The sequence below is a fragment of the Pan troglodytes genome, chromosome 1 (assembly GCF_028858775.2).
Source record: "Pan troglodytes isolate AG18354 chromosome 1, NHGRI_mPanTro3-v2.0_pri, whole genome shotgun sequence".
NCBI lineage: Eukaryota > Metazoa > Chordata > Mammalia > Primates > Hominidae > Pan > Pan troglodytes.
In genome coordinates this window covers 93,114,895-93,138,072 of record NC_072398.2, presented here as the reverse complement: position 1 = coordinate 93,138,072, position 23,178 = coordinate 93,114,895, and the positions used below count along the sequence as shown (strand labels likewise).

Sequence of the window (23,178 nt, the reverse complement as noted above, 5' to 3'; positions counted from 1 at the left end):
GGGTAGATTTCGAGTCCCAGCTCCACCCAAGATGAGAAACACTGCCCACCCCAGGCCCTGGGCTGTCAAGGAAGGGCAGAAGTTACTGTGGCCATGATACTCCCACAGCTCTGCATTGCAGCAGGGTGACTGGTGTTCTATCAGCCCCTGGTCTAATATCCCTTACTCTGGTTCCCCCAGTGTACCCCCCTACCAGCTCTGAAGGAAAAGCAGGCCAAGTGGGTTTCTTTCTTTCTTTCTTTCTTTTTTTTTTTTTTGAGACAGAATCTCTTGCTCTGTCACCCAGGCTGGAGTGCAATGGCACAATTTTGGCTCACTGCAATCTCCGCCTCCCGAGTTCAAGCAATTCTCCTGCCTCAGTCTCCTGAGTAGCTGGGATTACAGGCGCGTGACACCATGCCTAGCTAATTTTTGTATATTTTTAGTAGAGACAGGGTTTCACCATGTTGGTCAGGCTGGTCTTGAACTCCTGACCTCGTGATCCGCTGGCCTCGGCCTCCTAAAGTGCTGGGATTACAGGTGGGAGCCACCGCACCAGGCCTCTTTTTTTTTTTTTTTTTTTTTTTGAGACGGAGTCTTGCTCTGTCGCCCAGGCTGGAGTGCAGTGGCGCGATCTCGGCTCACTGCAAGCTCTGCCTCCTGGGTTCATGCCATTCTCCTGCCTCAGCCTCCCGAGTAGCTGGGACTACAGGCACCTGCCACTACGCCTGGCTAATTTTTTATATTTTTAGTAGAGACACGGTTTCACCGTTTCTACCATAGAGCCAGAGAGGGCCCCCTCCTGTTTTTTTATCTCTTACCAAGACCTCCTGGGGCTCCTCATTCCTTCAGGATGGTCTCTATCTCCTGACCTTGTGATCCGCCCGCCTCGGCCTCCCAAAGTGCTGGAATTACAGGTATGAGCCACCTTACCCGGCCTTTTTTTTTTTTTTTTTTTTTTGAGAAGCAGTCTCTGTTGCCCAGACTGGAGTGCAGTGGCACGATCTCAGCCCACTGGAACCTCTGCCTCCCGGGTTCAAGCAATTCTCCTACCTTGGCCGCCCAAGTAGCTGGGATTGCAGGCGCCCACCACCATGCCCAGCTAATTTTTTTTTTTTTTTTAGACGGAGTTTCGCTCTTGTTACCCAGGCTGGAGTGCAAGGGCGCGATCTCGACTCACCACAACCTCCGCCTCCTGGGTTCAAGCGATTCTCCTGTCTCAGCCTCCCAAGTAGCTGGGATTACAGCCATGTGCCACCACGCCCAGCTAATTTTGTATTTTTTTAGTAGAAACGGGGTTTCTCCATGTTGGTCAGGCTGGTCTCGAACTCCCGACCTCAGGTGATCCGCCCACCTCAGCCTCCCAAAGTGCTGGGATTACAGGCGTGAGCCACCGCGCCTGGCCTCAAGTGGGTTTCTGAGGGGCTATTTCTTGCTCATTAGTTGGGGGACCGGCCCTCACCACAGATTCCAGAAGCCCAGCAATGCACACTCAGCCCTCAGTGGGCTGTCTCTGAAGGTCCTGTCTCTGAAGGTCCTGTCCCTTTTTCGCTTCCCCCCCGCTGGAGCTGCTTCTCCCGCTTGCGGGAGCCCAGGCTGAGAGCAGACACCCAACCTGTCGAACCTGTCTGACGTCATCATCTCTCCACCCACCTGGGCCCCAGGTCTCCAGCCACCCCGCTCTTCCTGTTCTCAGCTTCCGTCCTCTCTGCTTCCTTACAGCACCCCCACCTGCCAGAGCTGATCCTCCCTAGGCCCTGCCTAACCTTGAGTTGGCCCCCAATCCCTCTGGCTGCAGAAGTTCCCTTACCCCCAATGAGAGGAGGGGCAGGAGCAGATCTTTTGAGAGCTGAGGGTTGAGGGCATTGAGCCAACACACAGACTTGTCGCCTCTGTCCCCGAAGACACCTGCACCCTCCATGCGGAGCCAAGATGGGGAATGGAACTGAGGAAGATTATAACTTTGTCTTCAAGGGTGAGTTGGGTTCCCTGAAGCAAGAGGAAGCCTGAGAGACCCAGAAAGAGATTGAATAGAGCCAGAGAGGGCCCCCTCCTGTTTTTTTATCTCTTACCAAGACCTCCTGGGGCTCCTCATTCCTTCAGAAAGAAAGCTGCAGGGAGTGGGGGAGGGTCTGGTTGCAGGGGCAAAAGTCAGGGAGCTTCTGAATATGCTCTACTGTGGTAAATAATGATGTTGATTCCTCCTTAAGAGTGCTGAGTTAGGCTCCTCTGCCCCGTTCCTAATAGAAACCCAAATCCCTGGTGTCAGCCAGTGCAGCACAAGAGATGGAGGTCAGACTTCAGAAAGGACTTCCCTCTTTTTTTTTTTTCTGAGACGGAGTCTTGCTCTGTCGCCCAGGCTGGAATGCAGTGGTACGATCTCAGCTCACTGCAACCTCCACCTCCTGGGTTCAAGCGATTCTTCTGCCTCGGCCACCCGAGTAGCTGGGACTACAAGCACCTGCCACCACGCCCGGCTTATTTTTGTATTTTTAATAGAGACGGGGTTTCACCATATTGGCCAGGATGGTCTGGAACTGACCTCATGATCCGCCCACCTCGGCCTCCCAAAGTGCTGGGATTACAGGCATGAGCCACCACACCCGGCCAGGACTTCTCTCTTGAGAAGAAAGGGAAACCAGCAAACAAGAGGAAGAAAGTCATCTTTTCTGGGCAGGTGTACAGGGAACGAGAGAAAGGAGAGACATATCCCATTATAGGGTGGGGCAATAAATACATAGGGAAGACAGAAAATATCATGAATTTGCTGCAGAGTCTGATAGAATCCAGAGGACTCCTAGGGTTGTAGCCTCGTCTGCCTGGCCCTTGGCTGACTCACTGGACCTGCATACCAGGCACTGGGCTCAACTTTGCTGTCCCTGGAAGCATGCATGTATCTTTCTAGCCCCTGTGTTTGGTCCCTTTGCTGTTTCCCAACCCCACCTTCATACTTCCTTTAGGGCAGGGTGGACTCTCCAGCCACCCTACCCCAATGCCTCTCCCAACCTCAGCCCGGCCCCTCCCTTGAGCTGGGACTCTCACTCCAGAACCCGCCCTTGAGCTGGGGAACCTGTACTACTGGCATCTTTTCCAGGAAGGAAAGGGTTAGCAATAGTCTGGGGCAATAATATGAGGAACTACCATTTATTGAGCACTTACTATGTACCTGCCACTACCTCATTAATACCATGACAATCCCCGAAAGTCATATTTTATTTTGAGGGGCAGTGTAACATTGTGGTCAGGAGCCAGACTGGGTTCAGATCTCAGCCCTGCCACTTACAAGTATTGCGGGTTGGTCAGCCGGGCACAGTGGCTCACGCCTGTAATCCTAGCACTTTGGGAGGCCGAGGCGGCCGGATCACTTAAGGTCTGGAGTTCCAGACCAGCCTGGCCAACATGGGGAAACCCTGTCTCTACTAAAAATTCAAAAATTATCTGGGTGTGGTGGCACGTGCCTGTAATCCCAGCTACTCGGGAGGCTGAGACAGGAGAATCACTTGAACCCAGGAAGCAGAGGTTGCAGTAAGCCGAGACTGTGCCACTGCACTCCAGCCTGGGCAACAGAGCAAGACTCTGTCTAAAAAAAAAAAAAAAAAAAAAAAAATGTATTGAGGGTTGGGTTGGGGTCCCTAGAAGCAGACGCTGAGAAGAAGTTGGGGTGTTCAATGTTTGTTTGTTTTTTGAGACGGAGTCTCGCTCTGTTGCCCAGGCTGGAGTGCAGTGGCGCGATCTTGGCTCACTGCAATCTCCGCCTTCCTACAACCTCCGCCTCCTGGGTTCAAGCGATTCTCCTGCCTTAGCCTCCTGAGTAGCTGGGACTACAGGTGTGCACCACCACACCCAGCTAATTTTTGTATTTTTAGTAGAGACAGGGTTTCATCATGTTGGCTAGGATGGTCTCGATCTCTTGACCTTGTGATCCGCCCTCCTAGGCCTCCCAAAGTGCTGGTATTACAGGCGTGAGCCACCGCGCCCAGCTCAATGTTTTTTTACAAATCAGCACCTGTGAAAGGAAGGGAGAGGAAACATAATTGGGCAGAGGGAGAAGTCAAACAGCAACGCAGGCTGGACAAACCTGGGTCAAGGGCGGGGAGCTCTGTGATTGCCTCACCTTGCTTGAGCACTGGGTGTAGGCTGCCCAGAAAAGACATGACTTCCAGTGAGGCCGCTGTCTGCACCAGAGGCAGACGCTGAAGGAGCTGACAGCTGGAGCCTGTCTGCAGCCTGCACTCCCTGCAGCTTGGGGCAAGTCCTTCCTTGAAGGCTGATCTGGCCAGCACATCTCTGTGTTTACAACACTAGCCCTGTTATCTTGGGCAAGTCATTTGACCTCCAAAGCGCCTTGTCTGTAAAAACAGGGAAAATAGTAATGGGATTCATGGCATTCTTTTGAGGATTAAATGAGGTAATATGTGTAAAGCTTTTAAGGACACTGCCTGGCACATAGTAAGCATTCAGTACACTGTAAACATGAACCATTAGTATCTCCACTTTACAACTGAGGCTTAGAGGCAAAGTAGTTTACAAAAGGCCACAAAGTCTGACTTCAATTCCCTTGCCCTAAGCACCTTTGTGGTATGACGCTAGGGCTGAGAGCCCACCCACTGAGAGGGATGAGGGAGATGTGCCCAGTAGGGGAGAGGCAGGAACACACACACACACATACACACACACACACACACGCATGCACACACATCCTCTTACCCACACATATCCATATTATTTCCAGCTTTTCCATACTGTCCTATGCAAATAAGGAATGTTTAAATATGTATTTTTTATTTTTATTTTTTGAGACACAATTTCACTGTCACCCAGGCTGGAGTGCAGTGATGCCATCACAGTTCATTGCAGCCACAACCTACGGGGCTCAAACAATCCTTCCACCTCAGCCTCTTGAGTAGCTGGGACTACATGCATGTGCCACCACACTTGGCTAATTTTTTTTTCTTTTTCTTTTTCTTTTTTTTGAGTCGGAGTTTCACTCTGTCACCCAGGCTGGAGTGCAGTAACACAAACTCGGCTCACTGCAGCACCCCCAGGGCTCAAGCAATCCTCCCACCTCAGCCTCCCAAGTAGCTGAGACTACAGACACATGCTACCATGCCTGGCTAATTTTTGCATTTTTTGTAGAGATGGGGTTTCACCGTGTTACCCAGGCTGGTCTCAAACTTGTGGGCTCAAGAGATCCTCCCGCCTTGGCCTCCCAAAGTTCTGGGATTACAGGCGTGAACCTCCACACCCAGCCAAGGAACTTTTAAAGTTGGAGGAGGCCTTTATAAGTTGTATAAGCAAGGAAACTGAGACTGAGAAAAGGTGAGTCACTTGTTCAAGTTCACACAGTTAGTTAGAAGCTGAGCAGGGACCAGAGCCCACAATATGTGGCTCCCAGTCCTTGGGTGCCAGCCTGCCTTTCTAGAACCACTCTGGGTGGCCTCCTCTAATTCTGTGTGCTTAGTTCAGTGCCAGTGCAATTTGTGGGCTCTACTCACATCAGCCCCCTACACTCTACCCCAGCCCCCAGCTCATCCACATGGGTAAGACTGGGCCCTGGATGCTGCCCACCAGTCTAAAGGGTCTTCATGGCCCCTCAGGTGGATCCTTGTCTCTGAAAACCCAAAGGCAAAAACTCTGGCCTGCTAACAACAATCATACCAGTCATGATTTTTACACTTACTATATCCTGGGCAATGTCTCACTTACTTCCTACAATAACCCTTAAGGTAGATACTAATGTCTTCCCCATTTTTCATATGAAAAGAACAGCTCAGATTGGTTAAATAACTTGCCGAAGGACACATAGCTGGTCTAACACCCAGGCCCATGCTCTTAACCATGCGGGACTGTCCCTCCTTAGGGACAACTGGAACCTAACTTCTTACACACACATGAGCACACATGCCTTCCTCTCACCCACAGATGTGTCAACTGCCAAACTTTCTCCTTACCCACACTTTGATTCACACCTCTGTTCCTTATGCAAACACACACACACCAAACCTCCCACTTGTCCCCCCAGCTCATATATATAGAGACAAGTGCAATGTTCTCATACTCCAAGTCCTAGTCCAGAACTGTGCACCCCCTGACCTCCCACCATCCCTGTCCATATTCACACACAACAGTAATGTCTCCGCATGACACTCATAAAGAGCCCACAGATGTCACTCCCTCACCAGAGATGCAGGCTGACTCTGCAACCATGTATCAACAGACCAGGCTATAACCCGTCAAGCCCCTTTGTTTGTTTTAAACTCTTGGCTTTCCTGCCCACCAGGACAGATGCATTATGCAGAGTTGCAGACTCCAGTCTCACAGGAGACTCCGTTCCCTAATCTTTTTTCTGAGCTCAGTTCCCTTTTTCTGCTGGGCAGACCCTCCAAGCTCAGGTGGGTTTGGAGCTGCTCTACCCCATGCTCAGCCCTTATCTCTCCACTCCTTCAGTGGTGCTGATCGGCGAATCAGGTGTGGGGAAGACCAATCTACTCTCCCGATTCACGCGCAATGAGTTCAGCCACGACAGCCGCACCACCATCGGGGTTGAGTTCTCCACCCGCACTGTGATGTTGGGCACCGCTGCTGTCAAGGCTCAGATCTGGGACACAGCTGGCCTGGAGCGGTACCGAGCCATCACCTCGGCGTGAGCCCGGGTCTGGGGGGCTGCTGGGTGGTGGGAGTTCTGGGGAAGTCGAGGAACACTTCTGGAGGAGAAGTGGGGGAGGAGGAGGCAAGGGGGCTCAGCAGTGGGCTCTGGGGGGTGGGGATGGAGATCACAGAAGATAAAAGGTACTGTAAACAGAAACAGCACAAGCCAGGATATAGTAACACTGACTAGTACTACTAAAAGCAGGAATCATTGCCACTTACTAAGCCTTTGCTATGTGCCCAGGAAGGGACAAGGCACTTTACATTTGGCATTTTATGTAACCCTTAAAGTACCACAGGAGTAAAGTGCTATAATTAGTTAATTTCTGTATAAATACAAACAAGGTGAAATCAGGGTGGAGCTAGGATGGGGGCGAGCTGCACGGATCGAGAGCGCCCCCTCACTTCCGCACAATGCTCTGCACTTGGCAACTTTCATCTAACCACAGAGGGCCAAAAGCTGAACCCGGCATCTGCATTTTATGAAGACTCAGAGGACACACAGGAGGTTAGGCCTCCTGACACCACATCCGAAGTGTCTCTTAGGCCGGGTGTGTTGGCTCACACCTGTAATCCCAGCACTTTGGGAGGCCAAGGTGGGTGGATCGCTTGAGCTCATGAATTCGAGACCAGCCTGGGCAACATGGCAAAATCCTGTCTCTACCAAAAATATAAAAAATTAGCCGGGCTTGGTGGTGCGTACCTGTAGTCCCAGATACTTGAGAAGCTAAGGTGGGAGGATGGCTTGAACCCGGGAGGCGGAAGTTGCAGTGAGCCGAAATCGCCCCACTGCACTCCAGCCTGGGTGACAAATCGATACTGTGTCTCAAGAAAAAAGTGTCAGCTGGGCGCGGTAGCTCACACCTGTAATCCCAGCACTTTGGGAGGCCGAGGCGGGCAGATCACAAGGTCAGGAGTTCGAGACCAGCCTGGCCAACAGTGAAACCCCCGTCTCTACTAAAAATACAAAAATTAGCCAGGCGTGGTGGTGGGTGCCTGTAATCCCAACTACTCGGGAGGCTGAGACAGGAGAATCACTCGAACCTGGGAGGTGGAGGTTGCAGTGAGCCAAGATCGTGCCACTGCACTCCAGCCTAGCGACAGAGCAAGACTCTGTCTCAAAAAAAAAAAAAAAAAAAAAAAAGAAAGTGTCTTCTAGTCAGTGTGAGGCCTAAGCATGTGAAATGGAGTCTGTTTGTGGGTATATGGGGTGGATAGCACTTGCCAGGGGGCAGGAAGCAAGAGTCAGGGGCTTTGGTTACACATGCTCCTCGTTACCTGATCTCTTATGAGCCTCAGTTGACTCATCAATGAATTGGGAGTTAGACATCACTAGTCTGAAGACATCCCATCCAACTCCAAGAGGGAGACTGGATGCTTTCAGTGATGCCTTGAATGGTCAGGCCAGGGACTGCTGCAAGAGGTAGGCATTCAGCTAATCCTAGAAAGATGGCCACGGGAGAGAACAGGCCACTGTTAAGGAGCCATGTGAGGAAGATCTTGAAGGTGGCAGAGTTGGCTAAAGCCCAGATGTGCACTGGTGGAGAGTAGGGGCTAAAATCAGGACGAGAACCTGAGAAAGTAGAGGGGCTGGCTGTGAGGAAGCCAATAGAGATTTTAGAGCAGGGAGGTGAAACTTTATTTATTTAGTTAGTTAGTTGAGACAAATTTTCACTCTTGTTGCCGAGGCTGGAGTGCAATGGAGCGATCTCAGCTCACTGCAACCTCCGCTTCCCGAGTTCAAGCAATTCTCCTGCCTCAGCCTTCCGAGTAGCTGGGATTACAAGCATGCGCCATCATGCCCGGCTAATTTTTGTATTTTTAGTAGAGATGGGGTTTCTCCATATTGGTTAGGCTAGTCTTGAACTCCTCACCTCAGGTGATCCACCCGCCTTGGCCTCCCAAAGTGCTGGGATTACAGGCGTGAGCCACCGTGCCTGGCCGAGGGAGGTGAAACTTTACAGGCTCCAAGACTAGTGTCCCTGGAAGGCAGAGGAGCCTTGGGCTGCTCTGTTGGGTTCTGGGCCCCTGGCCGCAAGTTTCTGTATTTCCTGATCTCTAGTACTCTGATCCCGGGTGTTCCAGCTTGATGGCTCTGCTCTGATGCTGGGTCCAATGCCTCTGATCGTATCTCTGTCCATCCTTCTCATTCTCACCCAGGTACTATCGTGGTGCAGTGGGGGCCCTCCTGGTGTTTGACCTAACCAAGCACCAGACCTATGCTGTGGTGGAGCGATGGCTGAAGGAGCTCTATGACCATGCTGAAGCCACGATCGTCGTCATGCTCGTGGGTAACAAAAGTGACCTCAGCCAGGCCCGGGAAGTGCCCACTGAGGAGGCCCGAATGTTCGCTGGTGAGAGCCTGCCACTACCCAGGCTGACTCCTCCAAGCTTACCCCACCTTCCCCTTGCAGCCTCCCAGGCCCTGCCCCCACCCATAGAGCCCCTAGCCTGGCCTTCCTCCATACAGTCCTCTACCCCATCCCCTCTTCCTCAGGATTTCCCAGCACTTCCCCTTTGGGACCCTGTGTCTCCCATGATGTCCCACCACTTGCCCTGAGATTGTCTTTATTGATTTTTTTTTTTTTTTTTTTGAGACCGGGTCTCAATCTGTTGCCTAGGCTAGAGTGCAGTGGTGCGATCTCGGCTCGCTGCAACTTCCACCTCTTGGGTTCAAGCAAGCAATTCTCATGCCTCAGCCTCCTGAGTAGCTAAGACTACAGGTGTGCGCCACCATGCCTGGCTAATTTTTGTATTTTTAGTAGAGATGGGGTTTCATCGTGTTGACCAGGCTGGTCTCGAACCCCTGACCTCAGGTGATCCAGCTGCCTCGGCCTCCCAAAGTTCTGGGATTACAGGTGTGAGCCACTGTGCCGGGCCCGTAGTTAATTTTAAGGCAGCCCCACCCTGTAATGCTCAAAGATCCTATGGAGAGGATAGGCTTCCCAGGAGTTTTCTGAGTTTAGAGGCAGCACAATATGGTGGTTAAGGGTGTTCTGGAGTCCCATGGCCCAGTCTCCCATCTGCTCTTGGCCAGTTACTAAATGTGGGACATGGAGCAATTTCCTTATTCTTTTTCTTTTTCTTTTTTTGAGAGGAGTCTCACTCCATCACCCAGGCTGGGGTGCAGTGGCACGATCTTGGCTCACTGCAACCTCCGCCTCCTGGGTTCAAGCAATTCTCTGCCTCAGCCTCCCGAGTAGCTGGGATTACAGGCGCCCGCCACCATGCCTGGCTAATTTTTGTATTTTTAGTGGAGACGGGGTTTCACCATGTTGGCCAGGCCGGTCTTGAACTCCTGACCTCATGATCCACCCACCTCAGCCTCCCAAAGTGCTGGGATTACAGGCGTGAGCCACCGCACCCAGCCCCTTGTTTTCTTTGTGTTTCTGGATTCAGTTTTCTAAATGAACCTACCTTGTAAGTTGTTTTAAGGATTAAATGATCTGCTACATGCCAAGAGTTTAGCACATGGCAAATGTATATAGCAAACATTAATATTATTATTATTATTGCTTTTGACTCCCACAATTAATGGTGTGTTTCCCTTCCTGGCAGAAAACAATGGACTGCTCTTCCTGGAGACCTCAGCCCTGGACTCTACCAATGTTGAGCTAGCCTTTGAGACTGTCCTGAAAGGTTAGAGCCTACCTTTATTCTGCACCCCTATTCCATCCCCGTGGCTTCTACAGGCAGCAGTAGGAATGCAGACACTCAGCCCTCACCCCAGCTAATTTCTCAGCTCCTCTGTGGGTCCTGGCACCACTGCCTGTCCCCCTCAGTCCCTCCCCAGTGCCTCCCACTCAGTCTGGAGCTCAGGGAGGGAACAGGCCACACTCCCCATGGGGCTGACTCTTGGTTCCTTCTCCACCCAAGTAAGTAGAAGGGACCCCTATGTCCACACTTCATTTCCTTCCTGCAAAACCTCCTGCAAGTGTGGCCACCCCCCATGCTCAGAAGGGGCATGCAGTATGTATGGGGGGGTTGGGGAGAAGGGAGCATGGGCTCTAAATCTTCTGGCCTGATCACTGCCCTCTGCCCTCCCAGAAATCTTTGCGAAGGTGTCCAAGCAGAGACAGAACAGCATCCGGACCAATGCCATCACTCTGGGCAGTGCCCAGGCTGGGCAGGAGCCTGGCCCTGGGGAGAAGAGGGCCTGTTGCATCAGCCTCTGACCTTGGCCAGCACCACCTGCCCCCACTGGCTTTTTGGTGCCCCTTGTCCCCACTTCAGCCCCAGGACCTTTCCTTGCCCTTTGGTTCCAGATATCAGACTGTTCCCTGTTCACAGCACCCTCAGGGTCTTAAGGTCTTCATGCCCTATCACAAATACCTCTTTTATCTGTCCACCCCTCACAGACTAGGACCCTCAAATAAAGCTGTTTTATATCAATGCCTGGTCATTCTGCTGCCTCCCGTCTGTTCCTCCCTCTTCTCCTTGTCTGTGCCTCCCCTTCAACTTTGGCCCCTCCTCTGAGTCCCTAATCCCCTTCCTCTGTCCTCCCCACCATACCTACTGCCCCTCAGGGCCAGCTGCCTCTGGAGTTCTGTGGTCTGGGGACAGTGCCAAGGGGATGGGAGGTGCCTGCCCTTCCCTCTGCCAACCCCCAGGGCAGGTGGGGGAGGGAGGAGAGCATGGAGGGGAGGGGGTATCTGGAAGGCGAGACAAAGGAAACCATCGGCGGGCACCATCTGGTGCTGAGGGCCCTGGTGCCAACAACTGAGGTCACTCCAATGCCAGGGGCAAGGGGAGGAGGCAGCGGGAGATACAAGGGGAGAAGAGGGAGTGGGGGCCAGTCCTGTAGGTGTGTACTGGGGAAGGGGTTTTTAAGCCTGAGAGGTGGAAGGTCCAAGTCCTCCATCCAGTCTTTTTTTTTTTTGAGATGGAGTCTCACTCTGTTGCCCAGGCTGGGGTACAGTGGTGTGATCTCGGCTCACTGAAACCTCCACCTCTCGGGTTCAAGCAATTCTCCCTTCCTCAGCCTCAGCTGGGATTACAGGTGCCTGCCACCACACTTGGCTAATTTTTGTATTTTTAGTAGAGACGGGGTTTTGCCATGTTGGCCAGGCTGCTCTCAAACTCCTGATCTCAGGTGATCCGCCTGCCTCAGCCTCCTAAAGTGCTAGGATTACAAACTTGAGCCCTTCCAGTCTTCTTCCTGATCCCAAAGAAGAGGGATGGATTGAATCTGGTGGGGTAAATGGGGAGGGTCCCTGTCTCTTAGCTCTCTGCCCCCTTTCCATGGAGCGTAGGAGATGGCTGTCCAGGTAGCATCTCTGTCACCCTGCCTCACCTTCCCGTTCTTTTTTTTTCTGAGATGGAGTCTCACTCTGTTGCCCAGGCTGGAGTGCAGTGGCGTGATCTCAGCTCACTGCAACTTCCGCCTCCTGGGTTCAAGTGATTTTCCTGCCTCAGCCTCCTGAGTAGCTGGGACTATAGGCATGTGTTACCATGCCTGGCTAATTTTCTGTATTTTTGGTAGAGACAGGGTCTCACTATGTTGCCCAGGCTGGTCCTGAACTCCTGGCCTTAAGCGGTCCATTCACCTCGGCTTCCCAGAGTTCTGGGATTACAGGCATGAGCCACTGCGCCCAGTCACCTTCCCCTGTTCTTCAGGTCAGGGTGGAACAAGGCCTGACTGCACCTCCAAAGAAGAGAAGGGAGTAAATGGAGAGAAAAGGCAGGGGATTAGAGCTTGGAGACTCAAGCAGAGCTATGGAGAGCTGAAAGGGGGAGCTTAAGGGTGGCAAGGAACTCCAGAGACATCCACTACTCACAGGTGTGTAGGGAGCCCAAAGCTACACTAGAGGAAACCCCAAGCTGCAATCCCCACCCAGATCCTCCCACTCACCCCAAGATGGCACAGACTCACATGCAGTGAACGAAGACAGAGCCTTAAGTAATAGTACTTTTAATAAAATTAAGTTCTTAATAGCACATTTAATACATTAACCCTCCCCCTTCTTGGTTTCTCTGCATTTTGTGCAACATCACTTTGACTTGATTATTCTTGGGTCTGTTTTATTTCCCGCTTTTATTTTGCTTTTGAAATCTTTTTCCGTGGTGGATTTGTACGTGTCTTCACTAGATGCCTCAAATTAAGTCTGACCACAATCCTACTCTACTTTCTACAGTGGAGAGACCATCCTCCCTGCCCCAGGGCTGTCTCCACCCACCCCCCCTTCCCCACCCGCACCCTCGAGTGGGGAAGGGGAAGCCCTCCCCACCCCAGACGCTACCATCCCAAACTAGCGGGGTTTCTAGGACAAAAAGAGCAGGGGGAATCTGTCCCTAGGTGGGGGAGAAGAGTAAATTGGGTAGAGGGAGATGTGTTTGGGGTCTAGGGCCAGGGAGGGGCATGGCAGAGTCATTGGTGTAATGAAGCAGGCTCCTCCTGCCAAAAGGAGAGCCAAGGGGCCCCTCCACCCCCTTGGATAGGAGGGGAAGGCCCAGTGATTGCAAGCTGGGGTTGGTAGAAGGCAAGTGCTTTAAAAATGTTGATTTCTCACATGCAGAAGCCAAGCCCTCCAGTTTTGTGTGGGGAGGGCAATGTGTTCCCAGGCCAGGGTACAGTAGATGACCCCTACCTGAACACATATAGATGGAGGTGAACTGGAGCAGAGGGTCAGGGTTAGGGTCACCCAAAGTCCCTGTGCCTTTCCCCTGCCTCTGTGCCCATGGGGATGCCTTTCTCCCAGGCCTTCAAGGACAGTGTTTCTACTCCACTGCGTGGGAAGTCCTTCTTGGAATCTAACTTTTATGAGACAAGAAAGCACTTTGCAAGTAGGTGAAGAACGAGTCAGCTTTAAAGAACAATTACTGAGATTGTTACTGCTACTGCTGCCATGGAGGTCAAAGCTAAGTGGAAAGCTGGATGGGAACAGGGGTAGGGGACTGATCGCCTCAGTGCTCTTGAAGCTCTGAAGGTGAGAAGTGTGTGTGCATGTGTGTCTGTTTGTGGAATGACTTCCCAGGCTCTTAAATCAATCTGTAGAGAAGTGGACCGAGGTCACACTTCAAGAAGGACTTCCTCAGTTAGGCCTGGGGGAAGCAGGCATGGGAGGGTTTGAGCTGGGAGCCCCAGGAGGGGACATACCACATTGGAGTATGGGCTGCCCAGGTACTAGGGGTGCAGGTGAATGTGCTTGGCCTCCTCTGCTGCCCCCAACCCAGCCCCTGTCTTATTGAGATGATCAGTGTGCATCCTTTCCAAGACCCTGGGAAATGAACCCCTCATTTCTTTGTCCTACAATTTAAAAATCCAAGGATTCTCAGAATCAACCCCAGCAGACTGGAAGCTCCCAATCTTAAACTAGCAACCTGCTCCAACCCTGGTATCTGAAGATTGGGCAACTCAGGGTGGACTCAGCCACTTCCCTCCTCTATTTATCTTTTCCTTACAACTTTTATACATTCTACTGGACCCAGGGGCCCTCAATGCTACTAAACTTTAAGCTATCTTAATATTGTCTACTAAGTAACTAGTAATTGTTTCTTTCTCTCTCTAGGATTATATGAAATAAATTTGAATTATTATTATTAATAATTATTATTTTGTAGTATTCTTTTCTTTTAAACCCCTCGGTTTCTCTTTTTCTTCTCTTTCTCTCTTGTTTTTGGTTAAAAAAAAATCTAGATCTCTTAAATCTCACACATCTCTGAGGGTTCCTATAGGCCTGCTAGGCCTTAATTCTGGATTCCCCCTCCTCACTTGCCCCTGGGACAGGGCAGGGGAAAGTGGTGGGGGACACCCCAGGATCCTCAGTCCTTAGTCCTACAGCTTCTTCCTTTCTTGTTAATCCCTTTCTTTGTTTGGCTCTGCCGGCTCCCCTGAGGGGGAGGGGGAGAGGGGAGGAGGAGTCCATGGAGTGAAATCCAATCTACTGGAAGGGTCCCAGGAGGGACCGGGTTCCCCCAGCTCCTCTCTCCACCATTCACCCCCGGGATGCTCCCCCAAGAAAAGCAAATGACATTCCTCCCCAAAAAAAAGTGGGGGAAAAAAGCAACGTAAACCCAAACATATATTAAAAACACTTTTTTTTTTTAAGATTTAACTCTGAATACAAATGTATTTTTTTCTTCTTCTCTCCCTACATATATTCTAAACCTTCTAAAGTTTTTTTATTTTTTTAAGGATCACTTTATCATAAAATAAAATATCCTTTTCATATAATAAATTACCTAATAAAAAGTCTTTTTTTTCATATTAGCCCAGGTTCTTTGCTACATTTATATGGTAATAAACGCCTTTATTAAAATAGAATATTAAATTATAAAGAACTGCTTTTTTTTTTTTTTGCTATTTTTGTTTTCTCTCCTCTGTGTTGGTCGCCTGTCTCGCTCCCTCTCATGCTCTCTTTCTCTCCTCTATTTTGTCTCTCACTATTCGTGTTTTTTGTTTGTTTCTAGGTTTGGCTCAATTGGTAAGGGTGGGATTGAATTTGCTGAGCCCCCTAGTGTAACAGTCTTCTGCCTTTGTGGGTAAAGAGTGGAGAGGGGGAGGGGGATCGACAGACAGACATCCCTTCTTCCCACCCCCCTCCCCACCTGCCCCCCGGCAACCGAGGGTGCCCATTTGGTTTGGTTTCTATTGTACAGACATCTCAGGATGGCTCACATAGGCGGGAAGGAGGGAAGTCGTCACAGGGCAGTTTTCTTGGCTGTGACCTCCTTCCCCACCCCTCCCTGGCTGGTGTTCTGGAGGGGAAGGCTGTGGAGAGGTGTTAATTCTCGACAGGAGGAAGGAGAGGAGGAAATCCCCTCTGCACCTCCACCTGCTCCATCCAGGAAGAATGGGACTCTGGAGCTTTAAGTGCTCGGGTGATCACTCAGAACAGTCCCACCCCACTATTTACAAGGATCTCCTGGGACTCCCATCCCTCCATCCTCTCTTGGCCCGGCCAGCGGAACCAGGAGGGTGGAGAGCTGGTCGCAGCCCCAAATGAGCAGGAGGGAAGCAGCAAAGGGGGTGCAAGGCCTGTAACAATATGTGATTCTCAGAATAGGCCCTGCTGCCCACCTCCCCCAAGTCCTGCTTTGCCCCAGGCTGACCCCTCTTTGAAGACCTGGCTTCTCCTCAACCACATCAGGTGGGAAACAGACTCCATGATTTGCATGGAGGATTCAAGCTAATAAGGATTCAAGCTAATAAGGATTCAATAAAGGTTCAGGTCAGGTTGAGAGGGGTGCAGGGAGTCGGGCACTGCATGGGAGGAGCAGCTCTTCCCTCCACCAGTCTCTCCTCCTGCCTCACGCCCTTTCCTGCTCCTTTAAATAGCAGACACACTACTCTGGCGCCCCCACTTCCACAACCAGAAAATCCAGCCCAAGAACTACTCCCTAAATATAATGCCCATAGTGATGAAGGTGGGGGTTTGACCCTTTACCCCAGTATTAGTCCCCTCCTCACATTTTCACTGAGAATGGGGATACATTCCATCAATAATTTGAGATGTTTCTTTGGAGGAGTGGGGGAGAGGGCCTCCAGATACCTGAAGAGGAATGGAGGGACCATCCAAATATTCCTCCCCCTACTTCTCCCCAGAAGGATGGTGTCCCCAAAGCTGGGCTGGTAGGGGCAGGGGCAGGGGGAAGGGAAGAAAGACAAAGACAAGGAACAAGACAGAGCTGGGAGTGACAGCCACCAAAAGAAAGCAAAGCAAAGAGCTGGAGGGAAAGGAAAGAGTTGAGGAAAGGGAAGATCCCAAAGGAAGGGAAGATGGGCGGAGAGAGTGAAGGGAAACATTGCGGGGGACGGGGGCAGAGAGGAGGACTCCTCTCCAGATTCCTCTAGCCCAGCTTTGTGGGGACAGATGGCTTCTGAGTCTTTCAGCCACAGAAACGATTGACATGCTTCTCTCCCCAACCCCTAGAAGATCTATGCAACTTCTGATAGGACTCCAACTCCCTTACACTGCTGGAAACTGGTGACAGTTTCCCAAACAGGATATGGGGGTGGGGTGGGAGGTAAAGGGTCATGTTAGGAGGTCGGAGGTCAGGACCAGAGGGCTTAGGGATTGCAAAGAGCACCTCTAGATACAGGTGGTAATTCTCCCTCTCCCTTTTACCCACCCCCTCCTCGGAAGAAGGGGTGGAGTGACACACAGCGGGGAAGGTGGGCAGAGGGCGTCAGAATGCCTTAGTGGCCACCTCTGGCAAAACAAAAGTTTCTCTTAGCTGCTTCCAGATTTAAGGGTGTGTTGAGGTATCAGAGTTGTAACTCTAGTAAAATTTTCAGTCTGGCCCCCTCCCAATCTTTCCAGGACAGGGTGACCAGAGGCTCTGAAAGTGGCGCACCCTCCAGCCACCACTGCCTCCCTCCCCCCTTCCCCAGCGAGCGAGTATCTCTAAGCACCTTGCCCCTCAAATCACCGCTTTCCAAAAGGCTTTAGTGGAAAACAGGTCCAGGGTGGGCCCAGTGGAGTGGGCCCCGGAGGCATGGGGCACGGGGCTTAGGAGAATATTCGGATGGCTTGCGTGGCTGTGATGTGGCAGACGGGACACTCTGGGTCCGTCCTCTCGCAGATGCGTACTGCACACTCCATGCAGAACAGGTTGTGTCCGCAGGGCACAAGGGCGGCAGTCACTTCGCTCTCAAAGCAGACCATGCAATCCCGCCCGCCGCCGGGGCTCCGCAGGCCGCCCCCACCAAGTTTAGAGAAGCCCTGGAGCGGCTCTCCCGGGGGGCGCCTCGGGAGTCCGGCCAGCTCGGGTCCCGCGGAAGTGGCAGGGGAGCGGTGTGCGCCCGGGGGCCCAGCGCGGGCCTTGGCGGAAGAGGAGGAGGAGGAGGAGGCAGAGGAGAAGAGCACGGAGGTGGGCGTGGCGTTCTCCTGGCCCGCCCACAGCGGGGGGCTAGTCTCGGCCACGCCGTAGTACACATCCTGCTTGCCCACGCCATAGCCCGGAAAGAGGTACCCGCCGTAGCCAAAGTCCCCGCCCTGCTCACCCAGGCGTGGGGCCTCAAAGCCAGAGTCCACTCCGCACTCGCCGATGCAGCCCAGGCTGTTCTGCCGGAAGGTGGAGAGGGGCTTGCAGCCGGGCTGGTGCACCCGCCAGGCGTCGGAGTAGCGGCTATCGATTGCTGCGTCGGGGCTCCCCGCCAGGAAGTCGTTTTCATTGTTGTACTCGAGGATCTTGCCAGTGCGCACCGCGATGTGCGTCTCGATCTCCTCGCGTGCACGCTCCACGTTGCCTGGGGCACCCGTGATCTCGAACACGGGGTCGCGGTCACGGCTTGGTGTGATAATGTATGTGTTGGTTTGCTGCTGGATGCGCTTGATGGTTGCCCCTTTGGGGCCCACCACCAGCCCCACCACGCGGTAGGGCACCCGCACACGGATGGTCACCTGGCCGGGCAGAGCAGGAGCCACACCAAAGGCGGCGCCTGACTTGTTGCGGGAGGCACGGATCATGGAGAAGTGCTCCGCTGCTGAGATGATTTCCCGCCGGGCTGTGGCCACGTCCTCCCGTCGCCCTGTCACCATGAACACTGGTTCCTCGCCCCTCACCGGTGTCTTGATGTAGGTGTTGGTCTTGGCCCTCAAGGCCTTAATCTTGCAGCCTGGGATAGGGCGGGGAAGGAGAGAGACAAAGAAACGCACACAGCAAGGTTTGTGCTGGGACCAATAAATTCCTGATCCTTACCCAAATACCTAGCCTCCCAGGAACACTTCAGTCTACCCTTTGAAATGCCCACTGCTGCACACACAGTCCACCCTGACTTGAAGAAACCATTTATCAGATCTCAGATGTACCTAATGTCTCTCTCAGCCACAGATTTCAAAATGTACTAACTTTCCCTGAGTTCCATTCAGGGCCCTCCAAATTCATTCACTCCTCAAAACCCCCAAATAATCACTGACCCTCCCATACAAGCTGGTAACTCAAATCCATTCACAAACTACACTCCTTTCTCCCAACATTTGCTCTTCCTTCTATTTCTCTACTGATTCCTGGCTACTCACAAACTTCCAAATCACTTAATCACCCCCCACATCTGTCACTGACCCTGATCTTTCCACAGAACCCCAATGTGCTCAGTAACCTCATAATCTACTCATCTGACCCTTGATCATTAAAAGTGCCCTCCAAACTACCCAGGGACCACTGAAGTCTATCTGCTCTATGACCACCCCACATGCCTTCCACTCAGTAGTTTCTCTCAGTGGGCCTCAAATTCATAGCGAGTTTGCAGCAACGAGTAGAGTGTAGGGGACTGGGAAAGGTCTGACAATCATAAGTTCAAGGAGGAAAGGAGGAGTATGGAGTTAAACTTCTGTGTGAGGGAACAGTGCCCAACCCCGTGTCACTCTTGTCCCCCTGTCCCCTGGGGGCAAGACAGCTGAGCTGGGCTGGGGCTGAGTACGGTGAGGGAGAGGTATTTTGGACCCACACTCCTGCTTTGAAGTAGAAGTGAGTTAAAGCTGGGAGGTTAGGGAAAGGCAGGAAGAGAAAGAAGAAAAATTAGACAAAGAGAGACAAAGAGGGAGAAGGCTAGAGAGAAAAGTAAGGGCTATTCTGTTTCTAAAAGCTGCCGACCTAGGGGTCTGGACAAGTCCCTCTCCTCCTTACCCACCTTCCTCTTACCTGCTCCTAGCTTCACACAGAGCTTCCAAGACTCATACCCTTTTGGGAAGCACACGTCACGTGTGTGAGTTCACACACATGTACCTAAGAGGTGTGCCTTTATCTAAATAATACTTATGGGGCCAATCTAATGTACACTTTTATACACCTCTTTCACACACACATCAAGTCCCTGTGTTTCGGCCTTTCATACATCCCACTGTCCATCCCCATCCTCCCCAGCACACAAACAGCACATTCCTATACACACCCGCACCCATGACTTTCACCCCCAATCACATATAGACCCACTCACACCCTTCTCTGAGCACAACTCACTATTCCCCTTCTCTCTCCAACCGAAACCAAGTGGTCCTACTTTTCTGCCTCTGCCCCAACCCTCCAACCTGAGACCTGAGGTGAGCTCATTTTTTCCTCCTTCCTCCACTCCAGATGGCTGCTTCTTCAACGCTGGCAGATTGGGGGGTGAGGGGAAGAGAGTAGGTTGGGGGACCCTCCCTCACTTTTTTTGTTGGTTTTTTTTGAGATGGAGTCTTGCTCTGTCACCCAGGCTGGAGTGCAGTGGCATGATCTCGGCTCACTGCAACCTCTGCCTCCTGGGTTCAAGCGATTCTCCTGCCTCAGCCTCCCGAGTAGCTGGGATCACAGGCACCTGCCACCACGCCCAGCTAATTTTTTGTATTTTTTAGTAGAGATGGGGTTTCACCACGTTGGCCAGGCTGGTCTTGAACTCCTGACCTCAGGTGATCCACCCGCCTCGGCCTCCCAAAATGCTGGGATTACAGGTGTAAGCCACCACACCCTACCCCCTCCCCTCACTTTTAAAAGACCTTAAGAAGGAAAATTTGCTTGTTTCCTCTTGTCTTCAGACCTCTTAGCAGTTATGAAGTCCTACCTGTTGTCCAGCTCACATCCTTGCTGCTTTAATGTCAGTAAATGATTGTTCTATTTTCGAGGTATGGAGGGTCACAAAACAGTGAACTCCCCTCTCCTACCATTTCTACTCACATATCGTTTGATGGGCACCTGGGTTCTGGCTCTAAGTTTTGGGTCCAAAAACTTAAATGAGAGCTAGGTATCTTTAGCGGTTGGGGTTGGGGTGAGGAGGACAGGCCAAGGCATCGAGTAAGAAGAAACGCTAGAGGCCTGGAGGTGCAAAGCTGGTGGTGGGTCTCTTCCTGGGTTCTGCAACCCCAAAGAAGCATCTCTTGAAGGGAAGACCCACTGGGCTTCACCTTCCTAGAGGTCAAACAGAGGAGCACTAACACTGCAGCAGAAGGAGGGAGGTTAGACAAGAGGGAGGACTTCCATATACTTGACTGAGGGGCAGGCTTATCTTTTGTGAATAAAAAATCCCCCTACTTTTATGAGGGACAAGCCCATCTGATGCGGAGGCAGAAGAGGAAAGAATGACTCCATTAAATTCCGGGGCCTCCCAAGACCACCCCCACACCCAAGAAAAGATAGCAATGTCCGTCCCCACCCAATTCCAGGGCTTTGGATCCCCAGTTTCTGACAAGAGGAAATCCAACTTTCTAAATCAGAAATCTCAAGAGATGGAGTGCCCCAGGGGGATGAGGGCTGTGCAGGGGAGTGGCATCTTCCCCTCCTCCATTCTGGATCTCTCCGTGAAATCCCCCTAACCCCCAGCACTCCCAGTGGATAAGGTGGGATGTGGAGTAGGGGCCCCCCTGGCCCGCCTCCCCTTTTCCTCTGCCAGAAGCTGGCCTCCTCCCGCACTCCCAGCCGGAATGCAGCTCCTCTATTGTTCCCCACTGTGGGACAGCTCCTCCCCTACTCCTCCCCCACCCCACACCTCCCCAGCCCAGCCTCTTTGCAATTTCCAAATTCTGCCCCCCACACTCTCCTTTGAGAAGCCAGGAGAGGGAAGGGTCCCCAAGATCCCGTCTGCTCAATTTGGACCTTCACCAACACCCCCACTCACCCACCCAGGGATGCTGGAGCAGCAGAGGGTGTGGTACCAGACATACTACGCTGGATTAATTCTGCACCCCCTCCCAACACACCCAGACACACGCCCTCCACCAAATTTCCAGGTGAAGGTTTCTTACCCCCCAGCATTCCCCCTCCTACCCTGTCCTACTCTTTCACTACCAGAGACTCCTCTCTAGGCCTCTGGCCCAAGGCCGTGGCCAGCCCAGAACAAAAGCCAGAGAGGGAAGAGGAGAGGTCCAAGCCAGGACGTAGCACTTCCTTGGAGACACCCCTTCCAAAACCCCAGAGACAATCCAACTTTGGGGTGTGGGTGACCACAGGACCCCCTCCTCTCAGCGGCCCCCCTCACCGCCTCTTCCCCAGGCTGGGACCCTCCCCTGGGCCACACCCCCTTCCATTCCTACACTCAGCCCAACAAAGAGACAGATACTCAGTCTGGCTTCGAGGGCCAGGTCTCCCCCAAAGTCTGTAACTCCAGGCGGCTGGCGGCCCCAGGGATGCCCCCTCCCCAGCCTAGGAGCAGATACCAGAGTACAGGCTTCTGAGTAACTCTTTGCACATTCCGTCAGTTTTTCTGGTTAGGAGTGGACACCCCCTCAGGACAGCCTCCCTGGATTGGGAGACCGATCCCCTCCCCTTTCCCTCTTCCAGTGCGAGGATATTTCTTTGTCTAAAGGCAGAGTCCTGGGGGAGGAAGGATCTGGAGAACCGTCCCGACTAGGGGTAACAGGGAACTTTGTGGCACTTGGAAATCAGGGTAGGGGGCGGTCCCCCTTTGTGGGGAAGGGACAGAGCCGGAGGCGGGCAAGAAGGGAAGAAATGAACTTTCCGCGCTAGGGACGAGGGTGCCCCCACTACAGTCCCTCTCAGTGGTCCCGGCGCCCCGCTTACCTTGCCTGCCCACGATCTCGGCCACGTGCTCGGAGGTGGGCACGGGAACACACTCCGTGGTGTTGCTGCTGCCCTTCAGGCGCAGCTCGGCCTCTTTGTAGAGAGCGCAGAGCTTGGCGTCGCTCGCCCCTTTGGGGGCGGTGGGGGGCTGGGGCGTCTGCGCCGCGGGGGCCGCCGTCGGGGCGGCCGGGGGCGCCGCGGGCGGCGGCGGCGGGGCCGGCTGCGGGGGGGCGGCCGGCTGCGCGGGGGCGCCGCCCCCCCCACCTCCCCCGTCCTCGCCCGCCGTGGGGGCGGGGGGCTCCCCCAAACCCAGGAGGCAGAGTTGATCGAGAGCCAGCTGAAGGGCGCGCTCGTCTTCCAGCAGCCCTCGGTCCTTAGCGCTTCCCCCGAAACATCCTAGTTCTCCAAAGCCCCCATTTCTTTCCATTATTCCAGATACCACTAGACTAGGCATGGCGAAACAAAAGCTGGGGGAGAGAGAGAGGGAGAGAGAGAGAGAGAGGTGGTGGAAGGGAAAAGAGGAGAGAGGAGGGGAGGGGAGAGGAGAGGAGGGGGTGTGTGGGGAGGGGGGAACAAAGAACTGGGGAGGGGGGAAGAAAGCGAGATAGAAAGATAGACCCTCCCCCTAAGCCCCCCTCCCCAAACACCCTGTAACCCGACTCCCCTCGCCCCAGCCCCCGGGGTGGGGGTGGGGGGAAAGAGAAGCAAAACCAAGAAAGCAGATCTCCTCTCCTCTCCGGGGGTGACGGGGGGCGGGGGGCTGCAGGATCTCTGCCCCCACCCCTCCCGCCTCTGACCTGGGAGTCTCTAGCCCCCGCTGTCCAGGCGCCCCCGTTAGGCTCCCGCACCGAGCCCCAGTCCGGGAGCGGCGCTCAGTGGCCCCCAATAGAGCCCAGCCCCTTCCAGCGCTCAAACTCTTTTGTTTTAAATGAACTGGATGGAGCAGCATGGAACTGACGGGAGGGGGGCGCGCCGGGGGCGCCCGGGGCATGCCGGGAGTTGTAGTTTCCCGCCCTTGGGGGCGCGGGGACAAATTCCTTGACCCGAGGAGGATAGGGATGTGGCCTTCGGTCTTTCCTCGCAGCTCCGGGGCAAGCTAGGGGTGGGATGGAAGTCGAG

General features: G+C 53.1%; 2 protein-coding genes across 2 annotated transcripts; one reads left to right on the top strand and one right to left on the bottom strand.

Annotated features, from left to right (window-relative positions):
- The first annotated feature begins 1,670 nt into the window (after positions 1–1,670).
- On the top strand, positions 1,671–11,019 carry RAB25 (RAB25, member RAS oncogene family). The gene is made up of 5 exons (XM_001163533.7): positions 1,671–1,954; positions 6,427–6,622; positions 8,788–8,981; positions 10,186–10,266; positions 10,675–11,019. The coding sequence occupies exons 1-5, from the start codon at positions 1,912–1,914 to the stop codon at positions 10,800–10,802; spliced, it is 642 nt and encodes a 213-aa protein (XP_001163533.1). The 5' UTR covers positions 1,671–1,911; the 3' UTR covers positions 10,803–11,019.
- Positions 11,020–12,522: 1,503 nt separating this feature from the next.
- Positions 12,523–22,980, bottom strand: MEX3A (mex-3 RNA binding family member A). The gene is made up of 2 exons (XM_513874.8): positions 22,060–22,980; positions 12,523–18,187 (listed from the first exon to the last, which is right to left on the bottom strand). The coding sequence occupies exons 1-2, from the start codon at positions 22,511–22,513 to the stop codon at positions 17,079–17,081; spliced, it is 1,563 nt and encodes a 520-aa protein (XP_513874.3). The 5' UTR covers positions 22,514–22,980; the 3' UTR covers positions 12,523–17,078.
- Between the last annotated feature and the right edge of the window lie 198 nt (positions 22,981–23,178).